Source organism: Leptodactylus fuscus, chromosome 8 (genome assembly GCF_031893055.1).
Source record: "Leptodactylus fuscus isolate aLepFus1 chromosome 8, aLepFus1.hap2, whole genome shotgun sequence".
NCBI lineage: Eukaryota > Metazoa > Chordata > Amphibia > Anura > Leptodactylidae > Leptodactylus > Leptodactylus fuscus.
This window is the reverse complement of record NC_134272.1, coordinates 18,458,738-18,483,953: the sequence shown is the minus strand read 5'-3', so window position 1 is coordinate 18,483,953 and position 25,216 is coordinate 18,458,738. Positions and strand designations below refer to the sequence as shown.

Here is a 25,216-nt window from a genome sequence, read left to right as displayed (position 1 = left end):
CGGTGGAAGAGTTATCGGTGCCATTAGTTTCGGCACCGATCTCTCCCCTCCGTCAGAAGGGCGTTCCTCCTAGCTCAGCATCATCGCTAAGCTGTAAGGAACGTCCCCCCTGAAAGTACTGTAGCATAGTCTTGTACTGTCAGAGAGGGCGCTCCTTACCACCGTGCCATGATGCTGAACTGTGAGGAATGCACCTTCAGTACAAGTCTATGGACAATTATTGTCAGGTGGGGGTAGGCCTTCCTCACAGCCTATCAATGACGTTGACCTATGAGGAACACCCTTCTGAGAGTGGGGAGAGATCGGTGCCAAAACTAACTAATTCAGCACACTGTCAGCTTTCTAGCGGTATGTAAAACTGCACTATTATGAGGACTCTTTAAGTATATAGGCCAAGCATCTACACCACCAAGGCACAGTGTGCATATGACCATAAGTTTTATACTACTAAACAAGAATGGTTTCCAGTTATTAATGCAAGGTCAGTAAAAGCATAACTAATCCTTCAGACAATTTTTGATTTTCTGGCAGCAATTGTGTCATTAATACATTTTGTAATCTACTTTATTAACAAACGTTGGCTTCTTTCTGTGAGTTACTGCATTTTTCACCCTTCCCTTCGAATCTCTATTGAGAGCGGTCCCTACTTAAAGAAATGTAAAGAAAATGTGGGTCAGGAAGGGGGTTACTTCACAAAGCTATACATCAGGCATTTAAAAAAAATAAATAAATATGAAGGAGGAGATTCTCATCTTTCACAGGACACTAATGCAGGAATGAAGTTTTATCTGTATAATTTCCAGAGATATCACAGAATGGGGATATTTAAGGGGTGAGGATATTTAAGGGGCAACACGGTGGCTCAGTGGTTAGCACTGCAGCCTTGCAGCGTTGGAGTTCTGGGTTTGAATCCCGCCAGGAACAACATCTGTAAGGAGTTTTTATGTTCTCCCCGTGATTGCACGGATTTCCTCCCATTCTACAAAGACATACTGATAGGAAAGAGAAAAAAAAATCACAATCTAAAAAAAAAGGATGGGGATATTTATTCACCTGCAAAAAACTTCGGAATAGGGGATTTAGAAAAAAATGCATTTGCACCATTTTCTTATGGGTTTTGTTTTTTTTTTTTGTTTTTACAGTGATTGCTGTGCAGCCAAGATGTCACGTTACCTATATTCTAAGGCTCTTAACGATTAATGTTTTAACATCTTCAAAAGAAATCCAAATCTTGGGTAAAATCTAGAGATGAGCGAGTACTGTTCGGATCAGCCGATCCGAACAGCACGTTCGCATAGAAATGAATGGACGTAGCCGGCACGCGGGGGGTTAAGCGGCCGGCCGCCGTCAAAGCGGAAGTACCAGGTGCATCCATTCATTTCTATGGAGCGTGCTGTTCGGATCGGCTGATACGAACAGTACTCGCTCATCTCTAGTAAAATCCAATATATATTGGTAGGGTGAATCAGGTGGACAGTAGATCATGGCTATGTGCAAGGAGATTGGGTGGAAAAGTCTGATGGCATGGACTTCAAAAGAGGGGAACGTGAGTGAAGGTAGTGGGAGAATGACCTGTAAAGTGTACTGTAAAGTGTACTGCGGTGATAGAAGTATGCCTACCCATCCACCCTGCCTGTTTTCATTGTCATGTTCACTCTATGGATACTCCCCCACGCATCATCCAGCAAATATTGTCAGCTCTGCAGTCATCACGGATCCAGATATCTGAAACAACCTTACCAGTTACCTCAAGTCTGTCTAGCCTGGATGACTTCACTCGCACGTCGGAGAGCTGTACAGACCTTACTGAGCATGCGCAATATGCTCTGTTCGGCGAAGACTTCAAGGAGCGTACTGCGCATGCGCGCAATTGCGGCCTCGAAAATATGGCCGCGGGCCGGCATGCGCAGTCGGCTCTACTAATGTCTCGCTAGCAGAGCCGACTGTGCAGGCGTCGGAGATGACACAGAAGGAAGACGATGAGAGAAGGGGAGGATGCAGCTGAAGAAGGAGGCGTCACTGGAGAGAGTTCTCAGGCAGCAGTGGGGACGCCCCCATCGCTGTTTGAGCGCTGGGGCCCACCCCCATTGCTGTGAGAGAACTCACTAGCATACCGGTAAAAACCGGGATTTCTAAGGAACGGCGCCGCGGAGACCACGACTAAAGGTAAGAGACGAATAGCCTTTCTAAAGGCTATTCCAACGTCTAAAGCAGAAAAAATAGCTATTTAGTGGTAGAATCCCTTTAAGTAAAAAACCCAAAAACACAGTATAATGAAACTGACGAAGAAAGTAAATCAGAAAATAATTTGCATCTGAAAAAGAAAACTTAATATACGAGAATTGGTCGATGAATCAGTATAAATTGTATGGTAGGACTGAGTTTAAAAGGCAGAAGAATAAGAATGAAAGATCAAATAATTATAATAATTGTGAATAAATAGGGGTAATAGATGAAGAGTGACTGAGAAGAACATGTAAATCCTTTTTCAAGGAGAGGAAACCAGCTGAAACAATTAGAGGTATTTACAAGAGTGATAAAAGAAAGATAAAAGCAAGGACAGTTATGTAAGTGACAAGCAGTGTGTGTAGTCGTTGTCCGAATATATATATAACAATTATGGACAGGTGACAAAAATAACTTGAATGGGTTTAGTGGAAGGGGATAGGCAAGTGCTTGCCAGGATATGATCAGAGGGAGGGACACCCACAGGGTTCTCTTACAAGCTTGTCCTGAATTTTGAGTGACAGGTTAGCGTGTGTATGTGTGTGTGTGTGTGTGTGTCTGTGTAACACGCCTACAAAGCTCATATCAAGTCAGCAAAAACAAAAAAACCAAAGAGGGTCTCCTTTCTGTAAAGGGCTGGACAGGGTGATAATGCATAAACTGACATCAGTCCTTCCCTTGACCAATCAAAATGCAAGGTAGGGGTGTGGGCTTCCTAACCCTCTTATAAGCACCTCTCCAGCAAAGGTTCTCTCTGACAGCTTCTGTGTGGGGTCCAGGGTTAAGGGTGATCCAGTCTCCTGCTAAGGACAGAGCAGGAGATGAGCTGTTGAGCCACGGGCCGGCTCTTAAGGGAGAATCCGCTGAAATACTCAGCTGCAGAAAAGGGGAGACCTGCCCATCAAAGACTGTCAACCACAAGAGGTGGGGGGAAATAGAACACTTTCTCTTACGGACAAGGTGAGCCCTTTGCGGCAGGGCTGAAAGGGAAGGATGGAGAACGCACACACCAAAACCACAGAGGAATGCCTCGCCTATTTTGGGGTCAATGAAAATTCAGGTCTGTCACCTGATCAAGTCAAGAAGAACTTTGACAAGTTTGGACCCAATGGTATGTTGTATCCACATTTTTGCATGTATATGAGATCAATGGAAATCAGTTGTATTCACAATATACAATCTTGCTGATACAATTGCCAACATTACAACAATATATTTCCCACTTCTCATACAGAGCTGCAAACGCACTCAGCCCAACTTTGTAATATATGCCACAAACTTCTAGAACAGATGTAATTATGATATCATCAAGAGCCGAAACTAATGCAAACACAAAAAAAAGCATGTAAAGCAACCATGAAAACTGAGGATGTCTCAGGTTACTGTTGCTTAAAGTGCATATATTACACTATTAAGTCTACAGCTTCTACAACTTATATAACCACATTACCCAAACGAGTAAATGAATGCAAAATACAAGACTAAAGTATTACATGATGTTTTATTGAAAACCTCAATAGCTTAGAAAGCAATCTGTTTTAATGAAAAAGTTGTTTTACCTGTGGTGAATTACATGTTGTTGAATGTCTTGTACGTTATTTTATGGACAACCCGAGACAATATAAAAGATAAATAGAATATATACTTAAGATAGAAGTGGGCAGTGGACTAGTTGACATGTTTAGTAGTTTGTAGACTTTAGTGAGGACTCCCTGTCCCTGAAAAGTTGACTCTTATCTGCAGATCTTACTTTTAGAAGTGTAAGTGATGTACTTTGTATAGAAATGCCTGTGAAGTTGAGGACATCTGTTCTGTACCTCTTGTCACCCTGCTGTCAATGATAGACTGTTGTCTGCACTAGATGACCTATACATAGCAGTACTAGGAAGACGAGTCCCATAGTGCAGTATCCCATCTTGTGCATCGCATTATTAGTCAGTTTTATATTATCAAGGTTTATAAAAGATCTATAGGATAGTGGTTTTATCTGTACACAACAGTACGCTCCATCCTTGCACAGACATAGCAGGGTTTCCTGACAGAGTTGTTACAGAGTTGCTATGATTATCTTTTACTAGTCCAGAGGGACGATGAGGGGATCTCTGTAAATGTCACATTCTTGCAATCAAAGCTACATAAGCTGGCAGAGCAGAATAGCCAACAGTAAGGTCTGTGTTGACTTCTCTGGTGAATATACAGGGACTCCTATTTACACTTATTAGCGTGTAATATATTTGATGTGAATATTCTCTTTACAGCTCGATGGCTCATAGTTATTAGCGTTGGAATACAAATTGCTGACAGCGCATATGACTAACAAATTCTGTGAAATGTGTCATTGGCATATAGGTATACATGGAAGAACATATGCTCTCCCTGCCCAGTGTTATGTATAGATCTGCATACTGCACATTCTGTACGTATTAGGTGACAAGTATAGGACAGTATGACATTAAACATATACTGGTGTCTCTATAATGAACGGCACAGGGACGTGTTGGTAATGAACTATACCTAATGCTATACATTGCAGCCTAGAGGGCTCCTCACATGGTAGAGGGAAGTATTTTTGTAGAGGGGTATTAGATCCAGCCCATGATGTCACTCTCCTTATACAGCCATCTCACTTGTGTCCTTCAAGAGAGTCCCAGGCTGCAAAGTGCTGAGAGACAAGATCCTTCCTATGGTCTTCCCAATCTCAATGTCAGACAGTGTGCCCCAAAATACTTACATAATAAGTCATGCATCTCTATATATAGACATATTGGTACCCTGCAAGAAATACTATAGCCGGAGTGCTAAATATAGAGACAGGCTTACATTTTGTACTAAAAAAGACAGAATTATATATAAAGTTTCATCAGTAATTTTTTTTTTTTTTTTTTTTTTTTTTTTTACTGAAAAGAGGCTTAAAAATGTGTTTGCAGCCGCTAACTCATGATGCTTCTATAGTAGTGCAAAGGACAATATTCCAAGGTTTCCCCATATTAAATTCAACACTATTTCTATTCTTTCACAAACCTTAAACCACATAATTCAATCTCTAACATATTCATCTTAAAACTAACATCCAATGATTTATTAATTATCATAAGGCTTACAGCATAGTGTCAAAACGATGTTGTTGTTTTTTTGTTTTTTCAGACGTGAGTAGGTTAAAGAGTACTTGAGGACTTGTGCACCAATATGTTGGCCCACATGACACAGTATGGTGCAAGATCCAGAGATCCAAGTCCGAGAGCATTCTGTTCCCTTAGCGTGTAGGATCATACATAGTATCAGCATGACACAACCTGACAGCAGGATTTATAAAGCTGTCATATAACCCTCAGGATACCCTCATACATACACATCATCAGCTTGGTCATCTGACTACACATTCACTCCATCTTTTGCTTCAAGGCTCTTAGGTTCATGTTGCCCCTTGAATACATTTTCTCACAGCTCTTATTACTATCTGGTTCCTGCCTGAATAAATAAGCATCAAAATAAATCACCTCAATTAAATATAAAACGTCTAATACTATGTATAAAACTATGATTTGACGCAATTTCACTTCTACTGATGGGGGTCGTGTCAACCATTTGTCAGCACCCAGACAGAATGGGGGGGAAGGGAAGAGGATTACTAGCTTATAAAAGAATACATAAAGCAATCGTAACTTGGCTGACTTCTAGCACATAGAAATAATGCAAAGGCCTAGTGCTGGAAGTATGGATGAAATATTTAACGCTACACACAATGCCCATTAGTCTACAGACAATGGCAGGTTGTAGTAAGCTGTCATGTACTTTGATCATATTAAGGATAAGCGCTGATTTTTTCTTATTTTCTCTCTCTCTCTCTCCACTGCTGCTGTTAATGTGGACCAGAGCTCCCAGCTGAGGAGGGTAAGCCATGTTTTACTGCATATATATTACATTTTAAGACTTATTGGTGGAGTGTGACGTGTGCTTGGTTGAACAACTGCAGCTATGACAATGAATGGTAGAGCCTGAGTTCTAGAATTTGTAGGATTGACACAAACTTGTCTTCTCACTACAGGAAAGTCACTTTGGGAACTCGTTGCAGAACAGTTCGAAGATCTGCTTGTCCGAATTTTGCTGCTGGCTGCTGTTATATCTTTTGTAAGTACTCAAATTAGCATGCAAAAAGGTGCATAGATGAGGAAGACTATGCTTCCATTTCATTCCTATAAATTCTATTAATATTAATGATTATAAGCTATAATATAATTGCATCATACCATCCAAACAGATTGTTAAATATAAAATAATACATCAATATTATATTCATAAGATAAGTGTTTTAGGTTTTGTCCAAATTCCACATGAAGGTTGGAGCTCTAAACAACTACTGTACAGTGATACATACTGTATTCTATATGATCCCACCTATACGGCTATTTCACGCCATGATAGTAACAGGATGAGATGAGACCACAAGAAAATTTTATGGTTTTTGGGCGAGAGGTATAGTAACATACAAGTACTGTAGAATATTTCAGACATATTCTGGTTTTCTATTTCATTTTAAGCACAAATGTACATCATAGCGGCCGAACTGTCCTGCTTTACAATTGTTATGACATCAAATGACATGTCACTCTGGGCTACCTGACTGTATCTGCCTCAGTCCAATTACCCTGAAAAATTCAGATAACCTATGGGGATATTACTTGTTCAATGAAGCATACGGATTAAGTGTCCCCAGACATTAAGCAGGCGGTTCTTAGATCATGACCCTCTTCCGCGTATTTAAGGGACATTAATCTCTGTAGAGATGCTCCATGACTAAGGGCATCACTCGGAGTATGGAACATTTCAGCCGACACTGTCTAGCAGAAACACTTCCTTTATCACACAGGGACGAGCCCCTACATATAGCTCTTGTACGTAGCCGTACAAGTGAAAAGCTGAGGCCAGAGCACAGAGTATTATCACAGAATTCCACCAGAACAGAGCTACATCCCAATGTGCAGAATTTCTATACATTGGAGTCTAATTTCCTTACAACAAAGAGCAGCAACCTATAAGCTTGTGGGCCTGACTGCTAAATCTGTAACAGATTCCTCCACCTGCCATGTGCCATTTATAGTACAGGTGGCTTCTTATATTACAAAGGGGCCTTTGGGTCCCCTTATGTACCAGGGTCTGGGTGTGACTGCTAGCATTCACCTATTGCTTTGTCTCAGTCACTAAAAGCACCAGACAAAAATTTTGTTCACAATACACTTTTTTTCAACAAACACCTAAAATATTTGTATTACATGTCTTTATCGTGGGCTTGGCCAATTTTACTATTTCACTTTCTATAGTGTGTCTGCCCATCTTTCACAGACACATTAGTACTACATTTACAACCGGTTGCCACAGGCTAGGAACTAGCTAGCTTTAGGACACACATGACATGGGCCTTGTGAAAGGGTTAAACAGGCTCTAACCCTGACCTTTTCTTTTCCCAATGAGCGGCACATTCTGCAGGTTAAATTTGTCTTGAAGATAACTCGATCCAGCCAGTGGCCAGCTCAAGTGTCAGACAGCTGCTGTGAGACTGCAGGAGGAGGCCCAGCAAGAGAGGGGAGGTCAGGGGAGACAGAGGGTGTTCCTTGCAGCTATGAGTGACAGGCCCGGGTGGTTATGTGTTTTGCAAGCACAACAGCTGCATGAAGTATGGGAGGGCCCCATAAAATAGCTGTAAATCTACTCGAAGGTAATTTAAGATGCTGTTTATAATGACAAGGGTTCTGCTGTGACACAGCTCTACTCGGAACCCCTGAAAACTCAACTCTAAAGACTAAATATTCAGAGAAATCAAAGGTAAATTTCTAACCTTACAGTCAAGTTACACTGATCATTATAGTTCACTGACCAGATGTCGGAGTAACACACTCTGCTTCTAAACCAATAGCATATCACAGCTGAGAAAAGTATTCGTTTCTTAAAGAATAAAAATCCATGTAAACTATTGGTAGCAAAGTTTCTAAAGAGGCTGCGGAGTGTAATGTTCACATAAGAGATGGCGTTTTTGGTTTCAAGTTTACCCACATGACCTACAGTATAGATATAGATCCAGACATGTACAGATACAGTATACAGACAGAAATAGCAGGAACACATCATTTTTACGCGTAAAATGATAAACCTAAAAACACTGGCAAATATGGAGGCAAAGAGTCTATGGAAGTAGTTTAAGAGGTTTCCAATACTAAAATATTAATGGACTATCCTCCAAGCTGCTGATCTGTGGCGGACCCTTGTGTTGACCCCTGGCTGATTTGTTATTAATGACCTATGCCAAGGATAGGCCATCAATATTTTAATCCTACAAACCATGTTCTTTTGTTGCAGAGTTTACTCCATTTTCTTGAGCCAAAGTCAAGAGTGGCCTTAAAACGGAAGGAAACTATAAATCACGCTCTTATACATCTCTTTTCTGCTAAATCATCTCCTGACTTTGGCTCAAAAAAAAAAATCAAAATCTTCAACAGAAAAATACAGCTTTTTCCATGAGCCTTAAGGTTTAACAAAGTAAATTCCATGGTCTCCTCCGTGAGGCAGCCCTTACTTGTAATCTGTTGTGAGATGTAACGTGTGTGCTTTGCAGGTGCTGGCCTGGTTTGAAGAAGGTGAAGAGACAATCACAGCTTTCGTGGAACCCTTTGTCATTCTGCTGATCCTCATCGCTAATGCCGTTGTAGGAGTCTGGCAGGTAAAAACGCTTCTATTGTTACAATGGAAACGTTACATTTAGGAAAGTATCACTTATAATGGAAATCTTGGTTAAAAGTTGATTTTAAGAGTCTCTTTGGTCTCTTAAAGGGGTATTCCCATGTACATGATCATATCTATATTTGTAGATAATTAAAAGTTAAACATTTTTGCAAATATAAGTAATTAAAAATTCTGCAGCGTTTTAAAGATTTTCTCTCACTTTCTTAGTGGTGACAGTCTTTTATCTTGATCGGTTGTCATGAATACGATCACTAATGCAGAAACTTTCTATGATCTGGGACTTGTCAGGAACCCAGCTATGATTTTCTTATTGTAGCTGGGTTATCAGGCAGGGACACTACATGTATGAGAAGATATCCCGGCCACAATAAAGAAATCATGGCTGATTTTCTGACCTTAGAAAGTTTCTGCATTGGTGGTCGTATCCATGGCAACCAATCAAGATAACAGACTGTCACCACTAAGAAAGTGAGAGAAAATCTTTAAAACGCTGCAGAATTTTTAATTACTTACATTTGCAAAAATGTTTAACTTTTAATTATCTACAAATTTAAAAATAATTATGTAGATGGGAATACTCCTTTAAGACCAGAGGATCCAGCAGTATTCTCAACCACATCGAGTGCATGTCGTTGGATAGAACTATCATCTGATAAGCTAATAAGGAAGGCTGCCAATAAAACAGACATCTATCTATGAATCTGAGCCAGAAGACAGTCTGATACTATATCACTGCTGAAACTAACACTGTGAGTGTGCGTCCAGGTAATATAGCCCTAAAAGCTCTATATGTCACCTAGGAAAGAAATGCTGAAGATGCCATTGAAGCTCTTAAGGAATATGAGCCCGAGATGGGAAAAGTTTACCGCAGTGACAGAAAATCTGTACAAAGAATCAAGGCAAGAGAGATCGTGCCTGGTGATATTGTGGAGGTAGCAGGTAAGTTAAGGCAGATTTATGTATGGCTGACATAACATTTAAGCTGGTATCTTCAGACTCAAATCCCTATTTTCTTTGCTGACCACTTTTATCATTAACGGTTATTCCCATTTTTTATATTAATTGCGTATTCACAACATATGCCATAAATCTTTCATGGATGGCTAATGTCTGATAGATACAGGTCTGAACTCTCGGACCTGTACCTATCTCCAGAATGGGAGTCCTTCAACAGTAATGCTGTAGGATGTGCTCATGAATGTCAATCCATACACGTCCATGGGAGTTCGTCAACCAAGCATGTTAAGCCATTTGTCCTTCATAGAAATGAATGGAGAGAGATATATACCAAAAGCAGTCATGTCCCTATTCATCCTCTGTTTGGTTGTTCTGGAGATAGGGGCAGGTCCCAACGGTTGGACTTAGATCTATCAGTTATTTAATGCATATCCTGTGGAGGATGAGATTTAATAATAATTGAATAATATTTTAATAATCCACTGTAATCCATAGCAGTCGAAATAGTGGGAGTGAGAAACAATTTCAGAGTATTCCAAATTATTTCCATTTCTATTTTATTCTTTAAAAAAATCTATATAATAATAATAATAATAATAATAATAATCTGATTTCATAAACTTCTTGTGACCGGAGAAATCAGCATGGAAATATAGATAGATTGCATAGATAAATGTGAAAAAAAAGTTTGTTTTTCACATTTTTCTGTTAATTTTTCAATAGCACAAAGTGCTACGAAAAAGATTTTGAAAATCATTTTAGTACAGTCGGTTATTTTAGAGTTAATTTCTGACAGCCCACATATATATAGTCAATGTACAGTACGTGTTTTCTTTAGTATCCATTACTATGGCCGTGTAAGACCAGCCTTACACGGCCGTAATGTAAGTCCACAAATGGTCCGCAATTGAGGGTTTTCAATTGCGGACCATTTGAGGACACATTATATTCAATGCGGATATTTGTGGTGTGGCGGGGCCGCAACCGTGGTCCGCAATTTATAGCACATGTCCGTAATGGCCGTGAATTATGGCACTGCACGGACTCGCCCATAGAACTCTATGGGCGAGTGCGGCAGGACACGGACATCTGCAGAGTGTATGTTGCCGATTAGCAACTTGCGGACTGTACATTCAATATGGTCTTGTAAGACCAGTTCTGCTCCTTTTTTAGTCAATGTTTGAACACTTTGCTTTCATTTCGTTAAAAAATTGAGACACCGCCATACTGTTGCTGCTTACTAACAACTTCCTATTATTCCTAGTTGGTGACAAAGTCCCAGCTGACATCAGACTAATTGACATTAAATCCACCACCCTGCGTATCGACCAGTCCATCCTGACAGGTACGTTAAGAAAGTAAATCACTGTCAACATAAAAATGAATGTTACAGGTTTCTCACCTACAACTTGTGTTTCCTACAGGAGAGTCTGTCTCTGTCATCAAACACACAGAGGTTGTTCCCGACCCCAGAGCTGTCAACCAAGACAAGAAAAACATGCTGTTCTCCGTAAGTATTTCCATTGCAAGTTTTCTGCTCTATTTCATTTTTGAATCTAACTTTTCTCTCTTTAGACATATGTTAATTTCCTTTTCATCCTGCTTAGGGTACCAATGTAGGAGCTGGTAAGGCTATTGGCGTTGTTATTGCCACCGGCGCTAACACTGAAATTGGTAAGATTCGTGATGAGATGGCAGCCACAGAACAAGAAAAGACCCCACTTCAGCAGAAACTTGATGAGTTTGGAGAGCAGCTGTCCAAAGTCATTTCCCTCATCTGCGTTGCTGTATGGCTGATCAACATTGGACACTTCAATGACCCCATCCATGGTGGCTCTTGGATCAAAGGAGCTATTTATTACTTCAAGATTGCTGTGGCTCTGGCTGTAGCTGCTATTCCTGAAGGTTGGTTAGATATACTATTGCTGGTATATAGTAATGCTGGCCTAGTGTATTCTCCATACATTATCTAACAGCTCTTACTCCATACAGGTCTCCCTGCTGTAATCACCACTTGTCTGGCTTTGGGTACAAGACGTATGGCTAAGAAGAATGCTATTGTCAGAAGCTTGCCCTCTGTGGAAACCCTTGGTTGCACATCTGTCATTTGCTCTGACAAGACTGGTACTCTGACCACCAACCAGATGTCTGTCTGCAGGGTAGGCTTATACAACGGGCTTTTAACTAAGAAGAGAGGGGTTATGTGGACATCACTAATATTATATATATATATATATATATATATATATATATATATATATATATATAGACAATATATACTTTTGTAAATATCGATAATTAAACATTTTCCAGAGTTTTAAAGATTTTCTCTAATAATGTTAGTGGTGACAATCTTTCTACTTGATCTGTTGCTAATGGGCACGACCAAGAAAGCTGGAACTTTCTATGATCTGGATGTGATCTCCTTATTGTGCACAGGTTATCAAGCAGAGACACTACGTGCATAAGGAAATTGTGGTTGGCTTTCTGACAAGTCCCACATCATAGGAAGTTCCTATAGTTCCTATCGTTATGTTGGTGAGAAAAACCCTTTTAAAATAAAATAAATAAAGTAATATTTTTCATTACAGATGTTTGTCATTGATAAAGTTGAGGGTGATGTCTGCTCCCTTAATGAATTCACCATCACTGGATCCACCTATGCCCCTGAAGGAGAAGTGTAAGTTTATAAAGTCAAATTCTTAGTCAATAACTAACCGAAGATGGACTACACATCTCCAAAAATTATACTGTTGCACATTAAGAAATGTTACTGAATCAGCTCTATTATTTCGATATATAAATCCTACCAATTCACAAGCAGCATTTTCCATGTCAGATTCCACTCCCATTCATTCACTCTTGTATATCTACTTTATCTTATCTTGCCTTTATAATTCCCCCCTCATCTTTGCATGTCATCTTACTTTTCTTTCTCTTTTTCCATAAACTATTCTTCCTTCTGTCTCATCTCCACCTACACCTGGCTGGCCTTGTCTCTTTCTGTGTTGTCATCTCAGTCAGAAGAACGATAAGACTGTGAAGGCTGGCCAGTATGATGGGCTAGTGGAATTGGCCACAATCTGTGCACTTTGCAATGACTCTTCTCTTGACTTCAATGAGGTAAAATCAGAGATAATTGAAAGTTACAGCAAATGTGGTTTAGATTGTTTATCTAACATGAACTAAGAGTGAGTGCACACGATGCAGCCACACCCAAAGCCCCTCGCGTGGTGACCAATGGCTGCACGCTCTTGCCAAATAGGATGGCGGGGCTTCGGACGTGACTCTATTCACATCATGTGTGCTCATTCCAATGACTTTAAATATTAGATTTTGTAATAAATATATGATATGTTTCTATGTTCATGTTTTTGAAGCTGATGCTAGGTGCGGATCATAAAGCATAAAAAAACAGTAGCTACTCCTCTTTTTTCAATCCACTCCTAGCAATAGCTTTAGGGCCCCTTCACACTACGGATACGCTGCCTGATTCTGAACGTTAAAACACGGTCAGAATCAGCGCGTATAAAGCAGATCCCATTCATTTCAATGGGGAGCCGGCACACGAGCGCTCCCCATTGAAATGAATGGGCTGCTTTTTACTCTACGAGCGCTCCCATTGAAGTGAATGGGAAGCGCTCACGTGTAGCGCTCATATGCCGGCTCCCCATTGGAATGAATGGGATCTGCTTTATACGCGCTGATTCTGACCGTGTTTTAACGTTCAGAATCAGGCAGCGTATCTGTAGTGTGAAGGGGCCCTTAAGAGCTACATGCAAAACCTGAATGTGTTAACCCAGTTTTAAGCTAAGGCCGGAAACACCGGGAAGAACCGTGGCGTGAACACATCGCGGTTCTTCCCACAGCGCTTTGAACAGAGAGTTCATGGAATTTCCTCCGCGGACTTTCTGTTACAATTATATCTACGGGAAACCCGCTGGCGTTTCCTTAGATATAATTGACATGCTGCGATTTTCAAAACCGCAACGGTTTTGGAAATAGCAGCGTGTCTGTGCTGCGATTTTTTCCGCATGTGGGCATGGGAATCGCATGAATCCCATCCACTTTGCAAGTACTGTAAAATACTGCGATTTTTACTGCGGTGTTTCTGGCCCTGGGGCCCTGGCCTTAATGTATTTTCTACTCCATTAAATACATTATGTACTCTTTATTACTACTTATTTTACCACTACTACTTTTGCACCATTCTTCTACTCTGGATAGAAAATGCACTTGCGTTGATCTTGTCTCCAGTGGGGATCACTATCTTGCAAGTGCCAATAAAACCATTTTTGGCTTGGTATAAACTGGAGTAGCCAAAGAAACTATGAGCTTTGTGCACTTGTTGCCATTACTAAATCAAGAATTAAAATGGACTTTTACTTAAGATTGAATGAGATGCAAAGGAGAATGCAAACTACCATAAATGCTTTTTGTAACAAGATATGAAAAATGATTATTTCAGAGCCATATAACTTTTTTTTGCCCTTCAGTCCAAGGGAGTATATGAGAAGGTCGGAGAAGCCACTGAGACAGCCTTGACAACCCTTGTTGAGAAGATGAATGTATTTAACACAGATGTGAAAAGCCTGTCTAAAGTTGAGCGTGCCAATGCCTGCAACTCTGTAAGTTCTAGAATCCCAATTATATAACAATTTTTAAACCTAGAGAACTTGAATCTATGAGAATATGTAAAAAAAAAAATCTCCAGCGCGCCAATGCAATTAGGTTAAAAAATAACTTTTACTAAATCCATGTTAAAAAAAACATTTTACATCCACTCCATGTCAAAAGGTTGGGTTTGAGCGATTTTTTTTGCATTTTTTCAACCTGAATCTATGCTTTATCCGCTCTCTCCAGCCCAAGAAATAATCTTCTACTTTCCCAGGACCTCCATCCATCTTGTGACATACAACCCCAGCTGCCTGCCTTTTACCATTATAGAAATATAATTATATAGCACTCAGCAAGCTGGCAGCCGTGTATCAAGACTTCTGCTATACCGCACACCTGCCTTGTACTTGTCATGTACAAGAAACCTAACTCCCTTCTAGCAATGTGCGCCTTATGATCCCAAACACATGCCTGTTGTGGTTTTATGTCCAACTGCTCTGAGTCTTCGCATTTGCTCTAAGTTTAGGTTTTCAGTGTTCTATGCGTGTCAAAAGATTCTAGGGTTTTGGGTTTTTTTTCTTTCAACGTGAACTACAACCCCCCCCCCCCCAAATCTATATATTGTCAAAAATATATCTCAAACGGATTATTTGTTAGAAAATTGTGACAAGATTCTAAAACACAATGATTCTCACAGGTCATCAAACAGCTGATGAAGAAAGAATTCACCATGGAGTTCTCTCGTGACAGGAAGTCTATGTCCGTCTACTGCACACCTGCCAAGGCTTCCCGTGCCGCAGTTGGTAACAAGATGTTCGTGAAGGTAAGATCAGAGATACATTGTGTCTTCCACCATATGAATGATAAAGGGATTGTATCTAGGCTATACCAGTACTGTCACAGCCATTTTCAAGTAATCGAGTAATAGCGGGTGGGGAATATCAAACCATAAAATCAAATACGCCAGTAGTATATTGTTATAAGGCATTCATAGATACTGGAATGCTATCCAAAAATTGAGGGATGACAACTTCTGTTTCTATCCAACACAAACGTCTTACATTACTATTGGTACCCCATTGACACACTGCACAGAGTGTTTGCTAAAAACATATATATGCATAGTGGATTTCACATTCTACTTTTTATTCCAAAATAACAGGGCGCCCCAGAGGGTGTCATTGACCGTTGCAACTATGTACGCGTGGGAACAACACGTGTACCTCTCACCGGAGCCATCAAGGATAAAATCTTGACTGTAATCAAGGAGTGGGGCACAGGCAGAGACACACTGCGTTGCTTGGCTCTTGCTACAAGAGACACCCCACCAAAAAGAGAAGACATGATTCTTGAAGACACCACCAAGTTTGCTGAATATGAGGTAATCTGGAAATCTGAGTTAAAACGGTCTTTGGACAGTAGGTACATTGTTGATAAACATATATTTGCTCTTTTTCCTTGAATAGTTAGCAATAATCCAAGCTTAACTGCTACATCACACAATGATCTGTTCAATGCACTTTTATAGCCATCATTAAAAACCTAAGCCAGGATGTACATATATATTAAAGAGGTGCCACTAACGAATGCCATAGTGTCTTACGTCACCTGTAGGGTCTCATTGTAGGAACTACTTTACTTAAATGCTTTAACTGAATACTGTTGTCCAAAACACTGTAGTCTACTACGATCTTCCATAACAGTTTTGGGCGGTATACTGGCATCCACTGATAAGACAGAGGTCAAAAAGACATCCTTTTGGCTCCAATCTGGTTGATATAACCGTATAGGTACAATTAGAGTATATATTGGCAAAGTAATTTAAGCATACTTACAAAGCAAAATCATTTTTCCTCAATCTTATTTGTTAATGTTTCAGTTATTTGTTCATTCTTCCACAGACTGACTTGACATTTGTTGGCTGTGTGGGTATGCTGGACCCCCCTCGTAAAGAAGTTGTGGGCTCAATCAAGCTTTGTCGTGAAGCTGGTATTCGTGTCATTATGATCACTGGTGATAACAAGGGTACAGCTATTGCCATCTGTCGTCGTATTGGCATCTTTGGTGAGGATCAAGATGTATCAGGATGTGCCTTCACTGGTCGTGAGTTTGACGATCTGCCCCCAGCAGAACAAAGAGATGCCTGCAAACGTGCCTCCTGCTTTGCCAGAGTCGAGCCAACACACAAATCCAAAATTGTTGAGTTTCTGCAGTCTTTTGATGAGATCACAGCTATGGTGGGTTACATGAATCACGTTACTATTTACTTTACGTTCTTCCTTTATTCCATTGTGACTTACATATATTTTTGTCACTTCCAACAGACTGGTGATGGTGTAAATGATGCCCCTGCTCTTAAGAAAGCTGAGATTGGTATTGCTATGGGTTCTGGCACTGCTGTAGCTAAGACAGCCTCTGAAATGGTGTTGGCTGATGACAACTTCTCCACAATTGTGGCTGCAGTAGAAGAGGGTCGTGCCATTTACAACAACATGAAGCAATTTATCCGCTACCTCATTTCCTCCAACGTAGGAGAGGTCGTCTGGTGAGTTTATTAGCTATCTTTATTGTAAGTAGGATCATTACATTCTAGCAGTCTTTATCGAAATACCTTTCTACAATTTAGGATTGCATGATCTGAATACAATACTCCCTCTTTTTTCTCGCAGTATCTTCCTAACTGCTGCTTTGGGTCTGCCTGAGGCTTTGATTCCTGTACAACTGCTGTGGGTGAACCTGGTAACTGATGGTCTGCCCGCTACAGCCTTGGGCTTCAATCCCCCTGACCTGGACATCATGGACAGACCACCCCGTAGCCCTAAGGAACCCCTCATCAGTGGCTGGCTCTTCTTCCGTTACATGGCCATTGGAGGTGATTTTAAAAATATGTTCTATGGATTTCCAATTAAAAAGACAATTTTTATTGTAAATACTTTTACCACCATCCAATTATTAACTGTAAGATGCGTTCCTTCCTTGCAGGTTATGTGGGTGCTGCCACTGTAGGCGCTGCTGCTTGGTGGTTCATGTGTGCCGACGATGGACCTCAAGTGTCTTTCCACCAGCTGGTAAGAAGTGATCTTCCTGATTTTTTTTTTTTTTTTTTACTTACTGCTAGCTTATTGAATACAGAAATGAAAATCCCTTTATATAAATAATAGTTACCCACTGCCATATTGGTACTTGCCTACATAGAGACCTGTCTGTGTCTATCCCAGTTATTCATTGTTATCATGTTGATTATTTTATCTTGTGTTTCTTTTTTTTAAAAATTTCCCAGAGCCATTTCATGCAATGTACAGAGGAAAACCCTGACTTTGAGGGCCTTGAGTGTGAAATCTTTGAATCTCCAGTTCCCATGACCATGGCTCTGTCCGTGCTGGTCACCATTGAGATGTGCAATGCTCTGAACAGGTAAATGCACGTGGCACCTTTCTTGGTATGACTTCTATTTAAAAAAATCTACTTGCCTTATAGGTTGTAATATCACTTGTATACTGATTTTATTTTTTCCATCAGTCTTTCAGAGAACCAGTCTCTGGTCAGGATGCCCCCATGGGTCAACATTTGGCTGCTGGGCTCCATCTGCCTCTCCATGTCCCTCCACTTCCTGATCCTTTACGTTGACCCTCTTCCAGTGAGTAAAACATACCACAATACAGCTATTGCAAAAGTTACTTTGATATGAGGTTTCCTTCAAGGCACATTCATGCCTATAATCTACATTCAGCAACAAAACACATGATTTTATTCCTTTCATTTAGTAATGGAGTCTAAAACAGAAGGGAGCAAGCCTGACATAGAAAGACAAAGTTTTGTATGTTAAAATGCGTTCCTATCTTGACATGCTCCTGCTTTTTATCCATCAGATGATCTTCAAGTTGACACCTCTGAACTTTACTCAGTGGTTTGTTGTCCTGAAGATTTCTTTCCCTGTCATCCTACTGGACGAAGTTTTGAAATTCGTTGCCCGTAACTACCTTGAAGGTAAGAGCTAGCTTATGTTCTAACTTGTGAGATCGCTTACAAGGATCTATCTACGCTATAGGCTTTGTGAGAATTGTGACACGATTTGCTCACTATGTGTAATGCAAATGTAACTCCCACAAAAAACAGTAAAATATGGACTAAATCTAATAATTATGGTAGCCATTATAGCAAGACAACTTATCCGGATTTGTCCAAAACTCAAGTGACCAGAAAATATTTTGGGTCACAGCCACTCGGTGATGATGGAAAACAGGATATCTGTACAATGTATGTACTAGTATCTACAATTTCTTAAGATGATTTCGGAAGTGTTGTGGAACTTCATATGTTTCAATAACATGTAAGAATGTGGGGGTAATCCTAATTAAAAAAAAAAAAAAAAACAACAATGTGAAGGCAACGCATCACTGTGTGATGCACAAATATGGCATTGTTATACGACTTACCTTCTGTTGAATTCATTATTCACATTAAACTGGTATTTTTTTCTATCCTTTCCCATAGCATAATCCTTTCCTCACATCCTCCCTGTTCCTGTTTAACAGGTATCCCCCTGTTGCATGTGTCGATTCATGTCATTCTCTACCATGTGCATATTTGTCCTCTCCATTTAGTGTCATTGTAGTTGTTTTTACTTTTATTAACCTTTCCTAGCACCGTGTACAGAACTGACCAATCACTGTACTGCATGCCTCATTTATAACCAATCATTATTATCCTGCTCTATATCACCATCATGTACTGAAGCATTGTATATGTGTCTTCTCAAAAACTTACCGTACCCCGATAACACAACTCTTCACTTCAAAAACTCATAAACTTGACTATGGGACACATAACTTCTCACTAGTTTTGTACATTTATATACCTTTCCTTTAATAAAAAAAAAAAATGGTAACAATAATAAAGATGTTAACTAATTTTACCATAAATGAAGCCTTTAATACATTAACAGTTTTCATGAATATTTCTTCCCATCATCCATATACACAGTATTTAGAGCTCATATATATTGTGTAACATTACTTACTATTTATATTTCTTTGTTCCATTTCATCCACTCTAACTATCATTGCCTGCATAATTCATCCCTACCATGACACCTCTCCTTTATCCCTTTACCATCTAAGTAGCAAAATATAAGGGCACCATACCACGGACTTCTACAATGATTCAGAGTCGGTGCTGCATATATGTTACAAATGGAGACGCTACAGCTACCAATACTTGACAGCTATGCGTGTTGTCTCAGTGCTCATATGATGCAAGAAATACATCATATGTGTTTGTGGCTGGCTTGGTATTGTGAAACAACTCATTGCTGCAAATAAAAGTATCCAAATTAGTAAAAGTGCTGAGTGAAATGAAAATCGCAATAGATGGATATAAGTTGTTTCCTGTTATTGAAATTTAAAATCTGTATTTTGCTGGCAAGATTACAGTAGTGCATGAAAGAAGCTGACTATACGCAGAGTTAAGCTATCATAGAAATGCTGCGGCTTTACATTTTGCATCCTGAAAAGCACTGCATGGTGGAAAATGCAAAACCTAATGTAAGTTACGGTATTAAGTTAAGGTAAGTATGTGTGTGAGGTTAAACGAAACCAATATTACTGCAATAAAAAAAAGGACTGATCATTATAATGTCTAAGTTGTTCATGAAGATCCCCTGAACAGTGGAGGATACCACAACGGCAAGCAGCCTCACTGTGCTGGACAGTGTAAGGCCAGAACCCCACAGGACGTAAACGCAGCAATTTGCCCGCAGCGGAGACGCCGTTTTACAGTGCAAACAAAGGGGATGGGATTCATGCGAATCCCATGCCCACTTTGCGGGAAAAAACGCAGCGCGGACACGCAGCGATTTGCAAAGCCATTGCTGCTTTGCAAATCGCAGCATGTCAATTATATCTACGGAAACGCCGTCAGCTTTCCCGTAGATATAATGGGAAGAGAAAGTCCGTGGAGGAAAACTCTGTGAACTTTCTCTTCAAAGCGTTGCGGAAAGAACCGTAATGCGATCACACAGCAGTTCTTTCCGCAGCGTTTTAGCGCTGCGATTACGGCCTGTGGGGCCTTAGCCTAAAGGTGTTTCTAGAAGTCTAGTATTATTAAAGATGGCATTATTTATTGTATACGGATTGTGTGTGTGCTCAAGTGTTAAAAGAGATCATATATATTTTGTACAGTTTGTGTGTATGTGTTCAAGTGTTAGATGAAAGATCTTTATTTTTCTCTACTGAAAATATTACAAGAAATTAAAGGGGTTGTGCTGTTAAGGACACAGGATAGCAGGATAAGTGACAGATCACTGGAGATCCAACCACCAAGTCCCCCAGCGATCATGAGGAGAGGGCACTGAAAGTCCCCCATGCCTTCTCCTTGTAAATGGAGCGCCAATTCACCTGCAAGACCGGCGCTCTATTCACTGCTATAGAGCGGTAGCTGTTGCTGGAGACTGAAGTAGTCCCATAGCCGTGAATGGAGCATTTGTCGCGCAAGCGCACTGGCATTGCATTCACAAGGAGGCATTTCAGCCCTTCGTTCTCCAGATCACAGGTTGATCCTGTGGATAGGCGGTAAGAGTACTTAATAGCACAGCCCCTTTAAAGAGGCACATCAGATAAAATAACAGAACACATTCAAAGGCAAATAAATACTATAGCTGTTTAAAAATGAAAACTAATATATATTTTTTTGTTGACAGACAAAGAAAAACTGCAGTAAAAGGAATCCAGCTTTTTACTGAACCACGTCAGATTTCAGCCCACATATCCATTGAGACTTTCTATGTATCTGTCCCCCCTTACATTTCATCTCGTCTCCCTACAACACATCACTGCCAAATTTCCACCTGCCTTTTTAAAGTCTGTACATCCTGGCCTATGCCAGATGTGATTGCAAGGGCTCTGTTATTGATGGGCTGTTATTCTGTTTCCAAGTACCTTTTAAGTTTTGCTTCCAACCTTGCCCCTTTTTTATAGCGCTCCCCTCCCGTTTCTCCTGTTTAACCAGCATTCAAGTGAAGGAAAACGTCATACAGCTGGAGAATACCCGGACTAAGAATGTATTTCCCCTAAAGTCTATTCCATCAGTGAAAGTCACAGTCGGTGTTTTGTAAATTGCAGCGTCATGTTATCCTGATCCCAGCCCTCCGAGGGAGTTGCAGCTTGTAGCAAAGAAAAAAAAAAAGGAAGCGTTGAAAAACCAAAATGAAAACTGTTCTAGCTATTTATTAAAATTAAATAAGTTAAACTAAAGGTTTGAGTAATCCTTTGTCTGTGTGTGTGTGGGGGGGTACCGTTATACCTGAAGGATTTTAAGGCCGGGGCCCACGTACCGGAAACGTACACTGCAGGCAAAGTGGATGGGATTCATCCTATATGAGGGACATGATGGGGTTAACTGTTATTAAGGTGAGGCACATGGAGTTACTGAAACTAAATTAATAACCCCAAATGCCTGATATTAATAGGCAGAGTAACTAAAGGAAGGTCCCTGTGTGTCACGTTACTGAAGCTTCCTCTCCTCCATACAACAGACATCTTCCATAAGACACAATGAATCCTGGCCACTCATCTGCAGGGTAGATGCTAAATCCTAGTGGGCTAAAGGACTTCTGATGACATCATGACCATGTGATCGGACTCTGGTGTGGGCGGAGCTACTAGGATTTAGACTCAACCTTATCTGCAGATGTTACATACCAGTGTTTACAGGACCTTTGATGACATCACAGTCATGTGACCTCATGACAAGCCAATCACAGAGCAGTAGCACTAAAGGACCTCCCCCTTCCAGGTCCTTCCAGTTTTCTGTGCTCCGTGGACCCTGACTCATGTATAAACCGAGGAGAGCTTCTTCAGCATGAAAAATGTGCTGAAAAAGTCGGCTTATACTCGATTATATACGGTATGCTAAATATAAGTAACTGCATCATGAAATAAGTCAAAATCATAGCGATCATGTTATAACCCCCCTCTCCAGAAATAAATATCTATGTACCATAACCAATACTTGACAAAATTACTGTCAGCATAAACAAGTCAAAACAAAGTGAAAATGTCTGATCCTGTGTTGGATTCTTTAACATTTTATAGAAAACGGCTTTTTCATAAAGGATAACGAAGAAAAAATTAATTTGTAACAATGTTCAACTAAAAAGTGTAAAACCACTAAAGAGGGGCCACACGGTGGCTCAGTGGTTAGCACTGTAGCCTTGCAGAGCTGGAGTCCTGGTGTTCAAATCCCACCAAGGGCATAAAACCATCTGCAAGGAGTTTGTATGTTCTCCCCGTGTTCGCGTGGATTTCCATCCCATATTCCAAAACACATACTGATAGGGAAAAATGTACATTGTGAGCTCTATATGGGGCTCAAAATCTACATATAAAAAATAAAATAAAAACACTAAAGAGAAGGCAAAAAGGGAAATAAATTGTTGATATTTCTTTTCATTTAGCCTGGACTGTATAATAAACCACATGCTATTTGTATGTGTGCCTTAATCAATCTGAAGAAAGTGCTTGATCCAAAAATACATATATTTTTTTTCTTTCATTGTCCTTGGTGTAGTGCTTTTTGTCTAGTTCCTAGTCTACACAGTAAAATGGCTACTCCAGCTTCTTCTCACATTGCACACAGTCCTCGCACAAGTGAGACACTGATGGAGAAGCATCACCGGCAGCGCACAGAGCAGGAGAACTGCAATTGCCATTATGCCTGGTCCTGACTGACAATCTGAGTCACATGGTCAGAACAATGGCGACACTAACAGTGTCCTGACCATTGTCTTGCTGAGGCTGAGTACTAAGCAGTTGGTGTAACATGCAGCTACAATTGTTTAGTTAAAAAAAAAAAAATCATGGTGCAAAGTGTTTCTCTTTAGATCACCCTGGCTGCCTCTGACTCCATAAAACCTCTGTCAAAGAAGTTATTTCTACAGTCAACACATTACTTTACACTGATGATCTCCGTGTAACATTGCAAGACAATGATTTTTCATTTCGTAGATAACTTAATAGATCCTACCTTACAAGGCCAACACTCAAAATCTGCACAGAAAAAGAAAAATAAGATTGTAAGATACTAAATATCTACATTATCATAAAACTACTAGAAAAAATAATAGAACGTTTAAGCTTTGATTACCTCAAGAAAGTAAACATGACTGACAGTCAGGAACTGGGGTTATTTCAGAATATTTCTTCACAAACTGCTATGGAAAGAGAAAGATTGCTGTAACTAGGAATTCAATTGACAAGAAATGACTTCAGAGAAAAGGGTTTTTTTAGGGTAAAGCTACACAAACTGGGTTCAGTATGATAAAAAACTGTGCCATGAGTCCACAACATGGTTGAAAGAAAACACACACAATGCTGTTTTACCACAAATCACTACTATTGTTAAACTGACTTTTAGGGCTAATTCACACGTAAATTATGGGTGGCTTATTTTGGTCTGGAAAAAAAACGCTTCCTAATTAGGAAGCGGTTTTTTGGACCTTTAGGAAGCGGTTTTTGGACCTTTCCGTGTTTTTTGGTAAAAACCGCTTCAAAAAACGACAGGAGGTTTTCCCCTTCCCTAAAGTGAATGGAGGCGGATTTTGAGGAAATCCGCTGTCAAAATCCGCCTCCTTGTCCCCGTGTGAACTAGCCCTAACGGATGTAAAATTCTGCTTACCTACAAAGCTACAAAGTCATTAACCCCTTCCCGCCACAGGTATTTTTTCAATTTTTATTTTTGGCCACCCCATTCCAAGGAATTGCGTGTAAACTAAGCCTAAAGCTACGTTACACAGTGACTTTAGTACAAGGAAAATGTTTGCTTTTGTACCGTGTTAGCCAGTGGGTAGGAAATATAAAAACAAAAAACTTGAGAGTATTCAGTAGTTGATACCTAACTAATAATGATGGTAGATTACAACGTTTCGAAGCTCTCGGCTTCTTCTTATATACCTCAAGTTTTTTGTTTTTACAGTGACTTTAGGCAGGCAAGTCATTGGGCAACACTGAGCTGCAAAAATTAGAGCAAATTGGCAGAAAAGCAACTTGTGTATTTTAGTGCAGGATAATCCAGTGGTCTCAGAAATGACCATACATTTACTTCAACTTCTATTCCGCCAATGATTTTTTGATCATCAAATATCTCCAATGAACACCCCACATGTATGTTAGGCCTTATTCACATGACCGTGTGAGCAATTAAAGTCTCATGATTGTGAAGTGGAAGCAGTAATCATAGTAGCACTGTTTCTGATTCAGTCAGCTAATCTGTGAGGGTTCCTGGGCGTTATCTCTGCCAATCTAAGGGTATGGTCACAAGGACGAATGTGAACATTTTGTGCAGCTAGCCGCAACGGGATGCTGATGCAGCATCGGCATTCTATCGCAGCATCCCGCTCCTGATTAGGCCCAAATGAATGTGCCTAAACAAGAGTGTGTCTCCAGCCATGGACGCCGCAAACTACACCAAAATGGTGTTCGGACATGCCCAGTACCGCTCAAAACGGAACGGTACTTCACATGCCTGAGATTTCAACAGCCGGAGCAAGAATGGAGAAGACAGGGCAGTACAGGATGTCTGGAGGAGGAGGACATACGGAGCACAAGCAGTGGAGGGGCGTTTTCAGAGTTATGGCGCGGGGGGGTGCTCGGAGGCCCTGGGGAACACCCAGGGTGCTCCGTGGGCC

The 25,216-nt window shown here is 40.3% G+C and overlaps 1 protein-coding gene across 1 annotated transcript; it reads left to right on the top strand.

The window, feature by feature from the left end:
• Positions 1–2,975: 2,975 nt before the first annotated feature.
• On the top strand, positions 2,976–19,070 carry ATP2A1 (ATPase sarcoplasmic/endoplasmic reticulum Ca2+ transporting 1). Its single transcript, XM_075285514.1, has 22 exons — positions 2,976–3,337; positions 6,100–6,117; positions 6,272–6,354; positions 8,834–8,938; positions 9,762–9,900; positions 11,183–11,263; positions 11,343–11,428; positions 11,526–11,823; positions 11,911–12,077; positions 12,510–12,598; positions 12,939–13,041; positions 14,415–14,546; positions 15,233–15,358; positions 15,698–15,916; positions 16,437–16,772; positions 16,860–17,080; positions 17,205–17,407; positions 17,518–17,603; positions 17,816–17,949; positions 18,055–18,172; positions 18,405–18,522; positions 19,030–19,070. The coding sequence occupies exons 1-22, from the start codon at positions 3,220–3,222 to the stop codon at positions 19,032–19,034; spliced, it is 2,985 nt and encodes a 994-aa protein (XP_075141615.1). The 5' UTR covers positions 2,976–3,219; the 3' UTR covers positions 19,035–19,070.
• Positions 19,071–25,216: the final 6,146 nt, after the last annotated feature.